Source organism: Peromyscus eremicus, chromosome 9 (assembly GCF_949786415.1).
Source record: "Peromyscus eremicus chromosome 9, PerEre_H2_v1, whole genome shotgun sequence".
In the NCBI taxonomy this organism is placed as follows: Eukaryota; Metazoa; Chordata; class Mammalia; order Rodentia; family Cricetidae; genus Peromyscus; species Peromyscus eremicus.
In genome coordinates, this window is record NC_081425.1 from 47664001 (window position 1) to 47678686 (window position 14686).

Here is a 14686-nt window from a genome sequence, read left to right on the forward strand (position 1 = left end):
TCTGTATGCATGCCCCACCCTTCAGCTTCTGCCTGCTGAGTGCTGGGGTTACAGGCATGCACCTATGAAGTCCTGCTTTGTTTCTACACTTAAAGGTGAAATGATGAATCAGGTGAGTTTCTGTCCTATTTAATGATGCTGCATGTCCTTGATTAACTATGGTTCCTGTGAAGGAGTGTGTGTGCTTGTGCATGTATGATAATGCACCTGTGCATGACTCTATATCTCTTGGTGGTATCAATATGATACAAAGCATCTGTCTTCTGTATGTAACTGGAAACTGACTCATGACCATTAAGCTGAAGAAGTGAATTTTAACTTTGTGATGTGGCTGAAGCCAGAAGTCCAGGCTTTTACTCTCCAACTGTCCTCAGCTTGGAGATCTGGAAGGTTTGGGGGCAATTCCTTTTAGCAAACACAGCCATTGACTCACTGTTTTCAGTATACTTTATTTGCAATTAATCATTCACTCTTGAAATATTTTAGAATAGATTAAAATCAGTACATAAAATAAATCTCCACTGTATTTGTTACATATGGCACAGAATAACACCACTTTATAAATATGTTTTTATCAGTGCACAAAATAGGAGAACCCTTTTGCTAAAGCAGCCCAGTCAGGATTTGATTGGACTATGGTAGCATTTCCCAAACTGACCATGAGATGGCGATGTGGCCAAATAGATGATAGAAGCTTTAACTGAGTCTTCCTTAACTATGGCACTAAGTACCTTATATCTACAAGAATCTATCATTCAACTTAAAGAAGAGTGAAGTTTGTCACTCTTTTAGTAGTATTGACTAGACATGAATCCTTTCATCATGGATCCATAAATCATTAGATGGTCATTTTCCCCCCTATTTTGGAGAGGAGTGTATCTAAAGAGCCATAGAGGTCAGGAAGTACCCAGACTAAAGAGAGGCCTTAAGTTACCATTCAATTTAAGATTAATACACTGAACACAGACTATTGTTTTCAACACCCTGATAGAATGGTGTTAAAATTTTTCCATATAATTAAAGCAACTTCCAGTTTATTTAAAGGGTATCTCTGTTACACAGTAACCTCCTTTGGTAGTCATGGACGGTCATAGGAATACTAGACGATGAATTCACATTTAGATCAACATGGTTCAAACATGCACAAGTGTATGTTTTCACTGACTTGCTCTTCTTCCATATAAATATATAAATATTGAATAAAGTGCATGGGAACATGTCTGTACATATATACAGGTACACATTTTCTTATATACACTTTAATAGATAGTTACAGAGAGAAAAACCACATACACACTGGTAATATATGTGTAGTCAAAAGACATCTGCCAGGCAGCATTTATGTTTATTCTGATGAATCAAGTTCATGGGATAGAATCTGTAATCTTTTCCTTAATGCATATTGACATGTATAGAGTTTTAAACTAAGGCAAAACACATTAGAGCAGACTTCTTAACACTTCTATTTTTATCAGTCATTATGATCTAATCATTAAGGACTAACTCCTTTCAAATACAACCTCAGTACTAGTGACACACTATAAAGTCTATGTCTGAAGCAATGACCATCATTCAAAGCACCTGTAAGGACACATTTGGGAAAACCTTAATGCATTTCCAACTTACATAATAAAGGTTTCTACATTCTTTTAATTCCCAAACCTGTAACATTTCCCAAAGGCTTACAGCAAAACACCTTTGTATTCAATAAAAAATCTTTCAGATTTTACCCTGTATCTATTGTCTGTTCCAACAGTAATGCACAATTCACCCTTGGGCATTACAGTGTCAAGGTGGACTGTGGCTGACCTTTGTTAGTCCGTAGTATCCATGTCTACAAAACATCATGGTAACTGATATTTGCTTTTTAGTTGGGAGCTAGTGTCTTTCAGTGTAAAATGAATGTAGTTTTAGAGAGAAGGAACAGAAATATTGCTTTAAATAGTCACAAACTGGATCCAGTATGAGGTGTTTATATTAGTTGAAATCCTTGATTCAATTGATATTTTCCCATTTCCTTGCCTGCTTGGCAAATGAGAAAAACAGAAAAAAAATATTGGATACAAACTCTTTTCTGAATCAGGTAAGAAAAAAATTGAACTGGTTGATTCTCAAAATAAATCTGTTCATACTTTTGGACAACAACCAATTAGATTGGCATTTTTTAAATGCAAAGATCTTACAAATTTATTTTTATATCCTTAATAACTAAGAAACTGTTCCACTCATAAGATACAGTCAGTAGATCACTGTGGAACCAAACTAACCCATTTTAATAAATAATATAAATACATTATTGTGAAAGTATCAATTTTTTAAAAGCCTATATTTATTTATTTGCTTTTTGGAGACAGTATTTCATGCAGTCCACGCTGACCTCAAACTTGATAAATAGCTGAGAATGACTTTGAATTCCTGATTCTCTCACCTGCACCCCCCAAGTGCTGGGATTACAGGCATGCACCACCATGCCCTGTTAACTCAGTACCGGGGAACCAAGCTAGGGAGGGCTTCCTGAATGCTAGGTGAGCACTCACTGGAGCTACATCCCCAGCCCTTTGAAAACATCACTTTTACCTGATTAAGTGTCAATAGGAAAGTCACTTGATTTTTTTTTTTTACAGAAATAGCCTAAGAAACTACTGCTAACAGCGAGAAACCTGAGTTTATTTTTTAGCTGTGACAGTCAACTCTACGCACTGGTCGCAGCTAAAAGGGCGCATGCGCAGTGCAGTGGTTCCATAGTGAGTGACCAAATACCTCCAGGATGCTGTTCCTTTGAAGCGAGTTCTAGAACTGTATTTCAAAAAGCGAAATTATCCTTTGATAGTTCACAGAGAAGAAAAGATACGAAACAAGACCACACTGCAAATTCAGGTAAAGCCCAAGAAGTAGAAGAGAAAGCAGCGCGTCATTGAATAACATTTAAAACCCTTCCACATCCAAGAATTAAATGACAAACGCAGCAAATGCCAGCGATCTTGTGAACATTTCAAAATGGTGTCTATGAAAAGGCAAGAATGAAAAATATTGTCAAGTATTTCAATTAATTATATTAGCAATACAAATTTCATAATACTATTTTTTATTTTCAAAATATGCATCCTGGTGAATTTTAAATGCTTTTTATTTTTTAAAAAAGAGGCTATTTATTATTTTCAGTATTTCTAGCTATTTTTATGTACAATAATAGCTCACCAACTCACTCCCATGCCACCCATCAACAGCATGGCAGCAAGGTTTCTATTTGATAATAGAAATTAGATTGATTTTAGGCCTCATTATAATTGTACAATAAAGGACAATGGTCTTAAAGATCTCATTGACAATGTTAAAAGGACAATGATAAAAACCAACACTCCTACCTCAAATGCTGTCAGGACATTGTCAAGTGCACATTTTGTGACACCCGGCTCTCCACACACAGAACACAATGAGGCATGTGGACACTGTTGAGTCACTGGAGTAGTCTGATGTGTCCCAGCCTCCTTATCCCCGCCCCCTACACACAAGAGTAACAACCAGTTCCAGTGCAGTTATCACAGCAACCAGTCCATCACACACAGCTAACCTTTTCGTTCACGGTGTTGATATTGTCTGTATAACTCTCTTCTGAGTGCTGTTTTCCTAGTGTAACCATAGAGCAGTCATTACTGGTTGTAACCATAGAGCAGTCATTACTGGTTGTAACCATAGAGCAGTCATTACTGGTTGTAACCACAGAGCAGTCATTACCGGTTGTAACCACAGAGCAGTCGTTACCTGTGGGCTCAGCATCTTCCTGTGAGTTCTTTTTTTGTCCTGCCGGGAGGTGACTAGACTTGTAGGCCAACGCCGGTATAGTGTTCACTAAAATTAACTGCAGTGGCTTTCTGTTTTCCTTGTACTGACACTGAATGTACCGTGAGAAGGCAGACCTGTAAGTCTTATTGAACAGTGTATAGACCAGTGGATTGACAGCGGAGGAGAGGTAACCAATCCAGACAAAGACATTGAGCAGGGCTCCGATGACGTCTTCATTGCAGGACTCTTTGCAGATGACGGCCATGATGTTGGTGATGAAGAAGGGGCACCACATGACCACAAACAGAAAGAACACGATGCCCAGCACCTTGCATGCTTTTTGCTCATTGCTGATGGACTGCATCGTCCTCCGGCCTGCGTAGGAGCCCGGCTCCCTGTGGATGGACCGCTGGAAGAGCTTTTCGGATGACAGAGAACTCTGAGGGAGGAAGCTGAAGGAGGCTAATTTGGCCCGAGTGCTGAGGTCACTCACACACAAGGTAGCTTCTTTCTGAAGTGACTTGATAGTGAGGAAGTAGGTGATCACCATGATGGTTAAGGGGATGAAAAATGCGACAAAAGAACCTATGAGGACGAAGTTGTCATCCGCGAGCAGGCAGCTCCCCTCTTTAAAGACCTTTGAATCATCCTGCAATCCGAAGACTGGGATCGGCATGGATATACCTGGAAGAGACAGAAAGTGAGACAAGAGACGTGATCAAGGAACTGAGGCTATGAAGGTGAGAACATCACCACATAATGCTGGCTGGCCAAAGAGTTTATATCAACTTACTTTAAGGGTTTCATATGTTACTGCAATTTATACCGACTTACTTTAATGGTTTAATATGTTATCACAATGAGAGTTGGGCTAATTCTTACTCTATATTTATTTATTAGCTGGAGAAAACACACACAGAGGCAAAATGAAGCAAATAAAAATGACCACTAACACCTCCATTCAGAGATCAACAAACAAACTGCCATGGATAATTTAATGCTGTTTGTTTTAAGCACATCGTGCACGCATGCCCGCACGCATGCCCACATGCAGGCACGCACTGGGAAACAGAACAGGTTTCTGCTTTATCTACAATTTTGTAACTTTCCATTCCACATTATATTATCAGCATATCTTACTTACTTTGTAAAGTTACAAGCCAAATATATTTTCTTTCTAGCAAATTTGAAAAATGTAAAAAAGTAACAGTGACTAAAGGAAACAGTATTTATTCTCACCACCAAATGGCATAGGTTACATTTCTTTTGTTTGCACAGTACTTGATATGTAGTTTTAGATCTTCCCTTCCCACCTAATATTCCTTATAAAACTGAATTGCTTTTGCTTGTTGAGACAGGGTCTTGCACTAGCCCAGGCTGGCCTCAAACTCACATTGATCCTCTTACTTCAGGCTCTTGAGTATGAACCAACATGAACCGTTTTAAAGTTTAACAGATTTTTAAACTATTTTTGAAAAATACTTTCTGTTACTAATTTCAAGTAATCCAAATGAATTTGGGTTAGTTTTAAAAAGCTTTTATCTTGGAGAAATTTTAAGACCTGCGAACCCCAAAAAGAACAAAGGCAAATGCTGTCCCAAGGAAACCTCATAGCTTTTACAATTGGGAACTCAGTGTTGTGTCCTCCAGGTTCTCACCTGGGACGCAAACCTCAGACATCACATGATTAAACAAGCCCACATCTTATTCTTATTCTGTAGATCTAAAAGTGACACACTTTCAGAGAAATCTATGATCACATCCTGGCTTACCCCTAAAGAGAAAGTTAGTGTTTCCTTCACATCATAGAATACAAAATTCATGTTCGAACTTCCTGTTGTTCCATAAAAGTTAGTTATTTTCATTGCAGAACATCCATTAGGATGAGTCACCCCAAACAAGGCAGCTGCAGATTTCTATTGTCAAATGTATGACTTAGGTTCAGAATGCTACTATACATGGGAATAGGAGCTTACAGCCGGTCAGTTGCTCTGTACCCAGGTTTGGGGTATCTATCACAGTCCTCCAGGTAGATGTTCAGGCAGAGGAGTATAGGAGTGAGGAAGGATCACAGTTGGCTCTGATCATGCTAATTTCTCACCATGGTGATTGGACCCTTCTTAGTGGAGGTTAGCTTGACCACCATGGGAGGTTCTGTTTCCTTTTTGGAGCTCAGGCGATCTGAAGGAGGCTGGTTAAGCCACAGCAATCATGGTACACTTCTTACTCAGGGTCAGGAGGAGGGATAAGGAGAAGAAACAATTGCACAACTCAGTTCGTTTGCTTCTTTCACCAAAGGGTGGACACGCAGAGAGATGCTGTTTCCTTCCTACACTTTGCTGTATTTTCAGTGTCTTAAGTTGCATGACAGAGGGCCCCGATAGTGCTTCCAGCTACTCTGTAGCCCAAGATGCTGCTGTCAGGCCAGCTCATCCGAGTCAGGGGCCACTGTTTAACCCCTGCCTTGTCATCTGACAGGAAAAAAGTTTCCCTTTGGGGATGTGTAATACAAATGCTGAAGCAGCAGTAACAACAACCGAACAAGAGAAAAACAACCAAACTCTGCATGGTCAGAAAGAGTTTGGCTCTCCCCAAACACAGGTGTGACTATCCGAACACCCTGCTGTTGGAAGGGACAGTAGCTGGAACTTAGAGTGATACTTGACAAGAAATCTGTCTGTCTGTCTATCTCCCTCTCCTCTCCTCTCCCCTTCTCCCCCCCCCCTTGTGTGTGTGTGTGTGTGTGTGTGTGTGTGTGTGTGTGTGTGTGTGTGAGAGAGAGAGAGAGAGAGAGAGAGAGAGAGAGAGAGAGAGAGAGAGAGAGAGAGAGAGAGAGAGATTGCTCACCATTTGGGCCCACATGGGAGCCAAAGGCTGACATTTTCCCTAATCACTTCTTCACCTTATGTTTTGAGACAGAGTCTCTCACTGAACTGAGAACTTGCCATTTCAGGCAGACTGGACGGCCAGTGAGCCCCTGGATCTATCTGTCTCCATTCTGTCCCTCCCTCTCGCTGCCATGCCCAGATTTTTGAATGGGTGCTTAGGTCCAAAGTTGGATCCTCATGCTTTCGTGGCATGCACGCTGCCCCCGAACGGTTTCCCTAGCCTCGTAAGACTCTTTCTGAGTGCCGTTTGCCCATAACTCTCCAAAGATGATATTTGTCACTTATCTGTGCAAAGCCATCCCAATTTTTCTTTCTTTTTTTGTTATTGTAGTTTTGTTTTGTTTTTGGAAAGTGAACATCAATGACGTCAGGGCTATTTTTCTGGTAAACGACTCTTCATTTACCATCTGTTTGTCCCTGCCACACTGTTGAGAGCATCCTCTGAACCACAAGTTGTGGCTGTAAGGATACCATCCTCTGAGACCTTCTGATACCTCACCAAATTTCAGTCACTTCAGAAAACTAACCATAAAAGACAACCTGTGATTTCTAAGATCACTTTCTTTTTCTGCCAATATTTGAACTCACATCTGTGAGAGACATTTTTTTTTTGTGCTCATTCAGTCTTATTATACAGACTCCCTGCATGCTGATTAGAATGGATACACTGGACATCCATTTCAGATGGACTTAGATTTGAGTCTTGGCTAGGGCTCTGGGCTCCTGGTATGAGGCTGGTGCCAGCATGCCTTCATGGAAGGAATGAGGATAAAATGGATCAAATATGCAAAGCACCAGGGTGGTGCCTGGTCTAAAGGAGATGGAAACAAATGGCAAAGCTGGTGGCAGTACTTTTCTTTGTGGAATTACTCAGAAAAAAAGATATCAACATTATTTTGTTCTAATTTATTGCTTAGTTTTTCTATATTAGCCCTTTATATAACAGAGTTCGTAAACCAAGAGAAACAAATAGTGTTTTGGCTGTTTACTATTGGCTACGTAACAATGATGTAATTATTAACTTCTGCCAGGGTCATATGAGGTCTCAATCAATTTTAATTTGGTATGGCTAACACTGTTGATTACTTTTCTAATGTGATGGATTATAGCCATTACTGTTAGTCATGATGCATATAAACAAAATATCAACTGTCCAAAAAGGTATATGATTTTGTTATTAAACTCTTGGGTGTTCATTTTCTTGATTAATACAAAGGAAGTTCCCACCTTGAAAGCCTTTTGCCTCACTATTTATGACCTGGTAATTTATAATGAGTGGTCATTTTCAGTGAACCAGAATATAGGCCAGCCTAAAGCACCCAATTCCTTAATCATTTGGAATTTGTTATGGTGTCTTGGGTTGGTGAGACACATAAACTATACACCCCCTGTGGGATGTTTCAATTTCTGCAGCCCTGGAAGGAAAGAGAGGTGGAACCCTTCACGTGGATACAGAGATTCTCCCTCTAAATGTGTGAGATAAAGAGCTGCCTCAGGAGGACATGGTAGGAGGTCAGAGGCAGGATGGTTTTGTGCTTGGGGAGGACACCTTGATTTGGATGAGAAGCAATCCAGCTCATGGGTCTTCAAATGGCCCATTTTTCCTCATGAGTAACAAAACTATCTTGATCACAGCAGTCTACTATTTATTTGTACTGTTTCTTCCTAAAACACTGTGGTCAGCAAATATTTGTAAAATGCTGGTCGGAAAGTTAAAGCCATACTCTAGAAAGAGGGGAGGAAACTTTTGTTAGAGAACTAAGGCATGGAGATGGGCTTTGTGTGTGCAATAAGGAATGCTGAGGCGTGCCTACCAAGTGAAATGAAGAATGCTGGCTGATGGCCGAGAGCATGGTCACTGTCATCTCAAGTGCATTAATTTCCTGGCAGCTTTGTTTGATAATAGTGGCTTTTGGAGACCTGACATCTTCTCTCACTTGAAATTTCTGCATATTAAGCATTTTGCTTTATGAACAAACAGTCGGGAACTTGAACTATGTGACTCTGCATTTTGTTTAATAAGTTCCCGCCTCCCCCCCCCCCCAGGAGTAGAGAACAGCAATCAAAATTCACTAAAGGTATTGGATCTTCTGTGCACATTTTTCAATCCTCTCCATTAACATTCCGACAGTGAAGTGAACGGGAAACACGGACACCAAGAACACAAAGGCTGTGGAGGATGTTCTCTTTCGCCTCCATTGCTTGCTCTGCAAATCAAGTTCGCATCTCTAGCGAGCATCTTAACACGGACTGAAGGATCTTAACTCTGAACTACAGGCTGTGACAGATGGGCTTTCTCTTTTAATCCTGCACTTTCATCGTTTAGGATCTTGTGACGAATGGTTTTTTTGTGGCAACTACCTTTCTTTAGATACAAGAAGTTTGAAGTACTAGGTAGCAAGAGTCTCATGGGACACTGAGGGTTGGGGGGAGGCTTTCAGGCTATAGAGAGCAGAGATGATGGAAACAGATATTTGAGGAACTTGAGGAAAGTTTTGAGTCATGGGTTTCTTTGCATTTGAACACTTGACTTTTTTTTTTTTTTAAATTATAAGAGAGGATATACTGGCCGTTTGACAGAAAGCACCATAAGTCAATGCTACAGGATAATCTTCGGGCTGCAGGGAAGAGGAAACTGAAGATAGATGGAAAATTGGAACGGCACTCACCAACCTACCAGCTCCAATGCATGGTAATAGTTCAAGATATTTTTACACACATGCATTCACGATACATTGACTTTTTAACAGACTAGAAAACATTACCCAGACTACCCTAAGGGTTGATGAGAATTTTGCCATGTGGAGATGAAAGTTGGCCCTGGCCAGCTTACACAACTCATTTAGAATTGCACAGAGATTTAGGGATAAAAATTAAGACTTCTACCAGTCTTAATTTTTATGGCTGATATTTAAAAAAATTGATTTTATAGTAGTTATAATATCTATGACTGTATTAGAGCTCATTAATGTTGGTTTCAGAAAGTCCCCAATAATCCTAAAAACCTTTAGCTGGCACAGACACGCATTTATATATAGTCTATGAGAAAGATAGAACTTCCATCAGATTATTTGAAAACTTTTAGCAACATCATCATTAATTACTTCTAAATTTCACAGATGTTACATGTACAGCACACACATATACACACACATGCAGGCACATACACACTAACATACCTACACACATGTACATACATACACATATACTATACATACACTTACAACACACACACACACACACACACACACACACACACACACAGACACACACATATACACATACACCCTTCTTCAACGATTCTATGAACTCTGAATCTTCACTCTTAATCCCCAAGTAAGTTTCTTCTGGTGAGACATTATGCTTTTGAGGCTAGAAATTAGAAGGACAATTGAAAATCCTCACTTGGTCTCTGCCACATGTAACAGTTGCCCTTAACTTGGGTTGCACATTAGAATCACCCAGGAAGCTTTTAAAAATGACAGTGCCTGGGCCTCATTCCAGACTGATTTACAGAGTTGGAGAACTATGAATGTTCTGGGGCACCAGAGCAAATCCATGCCAGTGCCCTCTGAGAGCTAAGTGTGGCACCGGAGCAATTCCACGCCAGTGCCCTCTGAGAGCTAAGTGATACGCATGGCAGAGGCTGGCTGCCACTTGTCCCAGCGGAGCTTCTTGGTTCGGTGGCTCCTGGTCCTGCTGCCCTCTCTGTTTTGTAGTGAAGGGACCGTGCTTGGAAACCCGGGGTGACCTCCCACGGAAAGACAGGTAGAATTCTGACTTGGAGATGCATAGTGCCGGCTGCAGCTTCAACCCCTGGAAACCCAGCCACGTGTTTCTTGTTCCAGCGAAGCTTTACTTACATTTACCAGTTTGGCCTCTTGAAAATATAAGTATCTCAATCATATCAAATAATTGAAATCATTAAAATTTATTATTAAAAAATTCACTTATTAACATTGTGGGGAGGGCACGTAGGCAGCATTGTGTGTGTAGTGATCGGAAGACAATTTTGTGGGGTTGGTTCCCCCCTCCCACTGTCAGTTCTGAGGACCGAACTTAGATCTCAGGCTTATATAACTTTGCTTTGCTCTTGAAATCACAAATAAGAAAGGAACTTTGGGTGATGGCTATGTAAATTAACCTGGTTTAATTATCCTGTATCATATACATGAATCAAAACTCACATTATACCTCATATATGTATACAGTTACATTAACAATAAACTCAAGTATACTGTTTCTTTTTAAATAAGCATGTAGTGGTACATGTTATCCAACACTACTAAGTGTCCTGTTCTCAATTGAGTATTTAGCAATATGCTCATAAGCAACAATTTATTTTGACAAAGATCATGCCTGGCCCATATTATTGAATCCCATCTTTTATTATAGTTTCCCTAAATTTCAACTGGGGACAGGTTTTTTGAATAAATTTTGCATGAGATATATCTCATTTTGGCTACTTCAGTCTGCAGGGTTATGTGTAGAAACAGTCTTGGTGTCTGGAAAGCTAGGGTGTGGCAGCTATGTGTCTACACAACCCAGGACTGATGGAAGTCAACTGTGCCTGTGGGTTACACACTGGATCAACCATACTACACTCTAGAGAACCCACAATGTTCCTAATGCTCAAGCAATTACCAATCACCCAGCTCACCCTAGAAGGCCTTTGCAATTTGGTCTTTGTGTAATTCACAATTCTTAAATTTTCACCTAATCATGTAGTCTTCTCTCTCTGGCTCTTCTTCTTTATGTCTGGAGCTATTCAGAGCAGCATTGCACCTGGTTTGCCTTTTCAGTTAGTTGCATAGTGATTTGAGTTGTTCCTAAGACCTCCCTTCTTTCACATGGGTCTCCCCTCAGTTGATAGAATGCAGTGTCCTGTTGTAAGAGGTCCAGCACTTGGGAGGCAGAGGTAAGCGGATCTCTGTGAGTTCGAGGCCAGCCTGGTCTACAGTGGGAGAGCCAGGACAGGCACCAAAACTACACAGAGAAACCCTGTCTTGAAAAACAAACAAACAAACAAACAAACAAACAAAAAAAGAGGTGTTTCTACTTGTGTACCTAGAATATGTTGGAGGGTTGGCTTTAACCCAAATTCAATTGGCATTGGATAAGGGTGGGTCCATGTGGACCTCGGCTGTCATGAAAGAGAAGTCATAAGGGATAGCTTAGTGGTGCTAGTCTGAGAGTAACATGATAAATATATCCTGGTATGTTCTTAAAAGTCTAGCATCAAGGAGGCACTGTAAGTAGTAACTAGAGTAAACAGAGACTCACATCTCACTTCTCCTCTGGACCAATTCTGATGCTGTCTACTTCTCCAAATGCTTTACAAATGACCTTTTGTGGTTCCAGGATTTCTATTAAGCAAGGGCTTGGGTAAGGCAGTAGGTTGGGCATCTGGGGGTAGGAAACCTGTTCCTCATGGCTACGTTTGCACAGAAAGCAGACTTTTTATTTTGTATAATTACCACATATGGTACTGGGCTGCAGATGGGGACAGTATTCCCAAACTGCCTCCTGTTTCTTTCCAGACATTTCTCAAGGCATATCCCTTGTGGCAACTTTGCAAAATCATTTCCCTCTCTCCAATAAGATCTCTTTCCTAACTCTGTATTCATCGTTGACTCCCTAATCATTTACATGGTGCTTCCAACACCTTAGCATTTTTTTTTTAGAGGTTTCATTCCACTCATGGGATGGTGGTCTCATGAGTAGCAGAGATGGTTTTTTCTTAAGAACTTATTATAAGTTCAGACCTCAGGAAAATGCTGATGTGGGTGGGGAGCAAGCATAAGAAGAGAGAGGGGACGGGTTGGGAATCACAACACATTTTATAGACCTATCTTGGAATTGCTGAATAATTTCATAGTGTTTCCCCTCAGTTTTGCTGGGGAAACACAGTAATGAGGTTTTAACTAGCCACAAAAGGCAGAAGAAAGGAAAACGGACATCTATGTGAGACAGAAGAGCTACCCACAGGATGAGGCAGCACAGAGCAGACTGCTTGGACAGCTAGAACCACTGGGGGTGGTGGAGATGGGTGTCAACAGTGCCGTGTGAGAATCAAGGATTCACTTTAATTCTTTTCCACTCTGATTCCTGGGCAAGGACCTGACCCATTATTTTCCTTAAAGCTCTTTTTCAGGAAAATTGATTATTGGGAAACTAGAGAATCGTATAGTGGAGAAAGACAGAATTTAAAAGCCTGAAGTTTGTTTCCTGACTGTTCCTCACTAGCTGAGTGACCTTAGGCTGTGGAATTTTAATGATTCCACTTGTAAGGTAAGGGATGCTAAAGAGAGAGAGAGATCCACCCTAATCTTCATGGGGGGCTGTAATGAGGAAATAGTGATACATTGGTTCAGAATTATTTTGTAAACTTCTAAGATTTATTTAAATAAAGCAATTACAATTCACTTCACGCAGGGTGGGATTTTGTAGGTAATACAAAGGGCATATGAGAAGCTCCAGGAAGCCTGGGATCTCACAGGGAAAATGAACTGTGCATACATGATTTATTAAGGAGGCAGTACAGGAGGAAATGAGATCAAGAGGCAAAGCAGAAGACATGGATAAGCACAGCTGAATGACGGTAGAGTGTGATGCTCATCGTGAGTTCCCGTTTCTGGGGGAGAGTCATGTAGGAGACAGCTGCTGAGCTGGCCCTGTGGCTAAATAACATCCGGATGGCCTTCTGGACCAAAAGCAGGATCCAGGAGGTGGTTGGTCTGTGTGCACCCTGGCTGAGGAACACCTGGCCTAGTGCATGGCAGAAGGCAAGCACCTGGCCATGTGTTATTCTGGCATAGGTGTGCCTGGTCTCACTGTGGGCTAAGGCCAGTTCCAGATTATTGTGCAACTTCAGAAGTAAGAACACTTATTTCCTTTGTCTTGTTCTGTTTCCTTTTTTGTGCTGGAGTCAAACCCAAAGCTCTACCTATGCTGGTCAAGGACGTCCCCACTGAGCTACAAACTAAGTTCCACACTCATGTCTTGTTTCTTATTATAGACACTGAGTAGGTCCTCCATCTGGATCAGCAATCAGTTTTGGTCATTTACCCATTAATCAAATATTTAATTAAATCTCCACTGAATGAGGTACTTAGGAATGCAAGAGAAAGAAGGGGCTTTACTAAAGATTCCTTTAAAATCCAAGCACTTTCACGGTTATCAATCCCAAAGAATACTGGGGGCGGGGCAGAGAAGCAAGCAGAACCAGGGTAACCACCAGCATCACACCCATAAGAAAATGATGCATTCAGGGAAATCTGCATTTACCTTCAACTTCGTTGTTGTTGAAAGGTACTCTAATGTATACTAGCAGGTCTGGAGCATTCGGTCTCCAGACTTGTTTACACATTTGAAATTCATTAAAGAATCCAGAAAGCTTTTGTTTCGGGGAGTCTTAAGTATCAATTGTTCCAGAAATTCAAAAGAGCACTTTAAAAGCAATCATTAATTGATTCATTTAATAATAAATTATCATATATTAACATGAGTAGCATATTTTAAACAAAAAAGGCCCTGTATTTCCCCCAAACAAGTGTGAAGTGGTGCTGTTTGGTAAGTGACAATCTCTTCACTGTCTCGTTTCATAGAAGATGGTGGATTCAGCTTTAGTCTTGGTGTGATCACAAATCCTTGTGACTGGAAACTGCACCCTGCCCTCATAAGAAGATGAGAGGGAAGAAGGCAAATGCCATCTTGAAAATAACATTGACCCCTTTGGACTTCCTGCGAGAATCCCCGGGATTCCCAAAGACCTACAACAGCACACTTAAAGCCACCTGTATAAGAGAGAAAAGCAATTAGCTTGTGTCAGAAAAGCCCGGTTTGGCTCCCCCGGGTATTTGAAGCAAGTCTGTTTACTTCTCCGAGTTTCCTCTGAAAAGTGAAGATTGTTCAGTAATGTCCCTTGAAAGGTTTGTCATCAGGAATAGAAATGAGACTTGCTGTACCCTTAGTGGCCATCTCTAACAGCTGGCAAAGAGAAGAATGCTCCACAG

General features: G+C 40.8%; 1 protein-coding gene across 1 annotated transcript in view; it reads right to left on the bottom strand.

Moving 5' to 3' along the window:
- Positions 1-444: 444 nt before the first annotated feature.
- Htr2a (5-hydroxytryptamine receptor 2A) overlaps positions 445-14686 on the bottom strand; it is a 62861-nt gene continuing 48619 nt past the window's right edge. Inside the window, exon 3 of the mRNA XM_059274338.1 lies at positions 445-4467. Coding sequence (XP_059130321.1) covers positions 3557-4467 — 911 coding nt within the window. The 3' untranslated portion in view covers positions 445-3556. The remainder of the gene's footprint in view (positions 4468-14686) is intronic.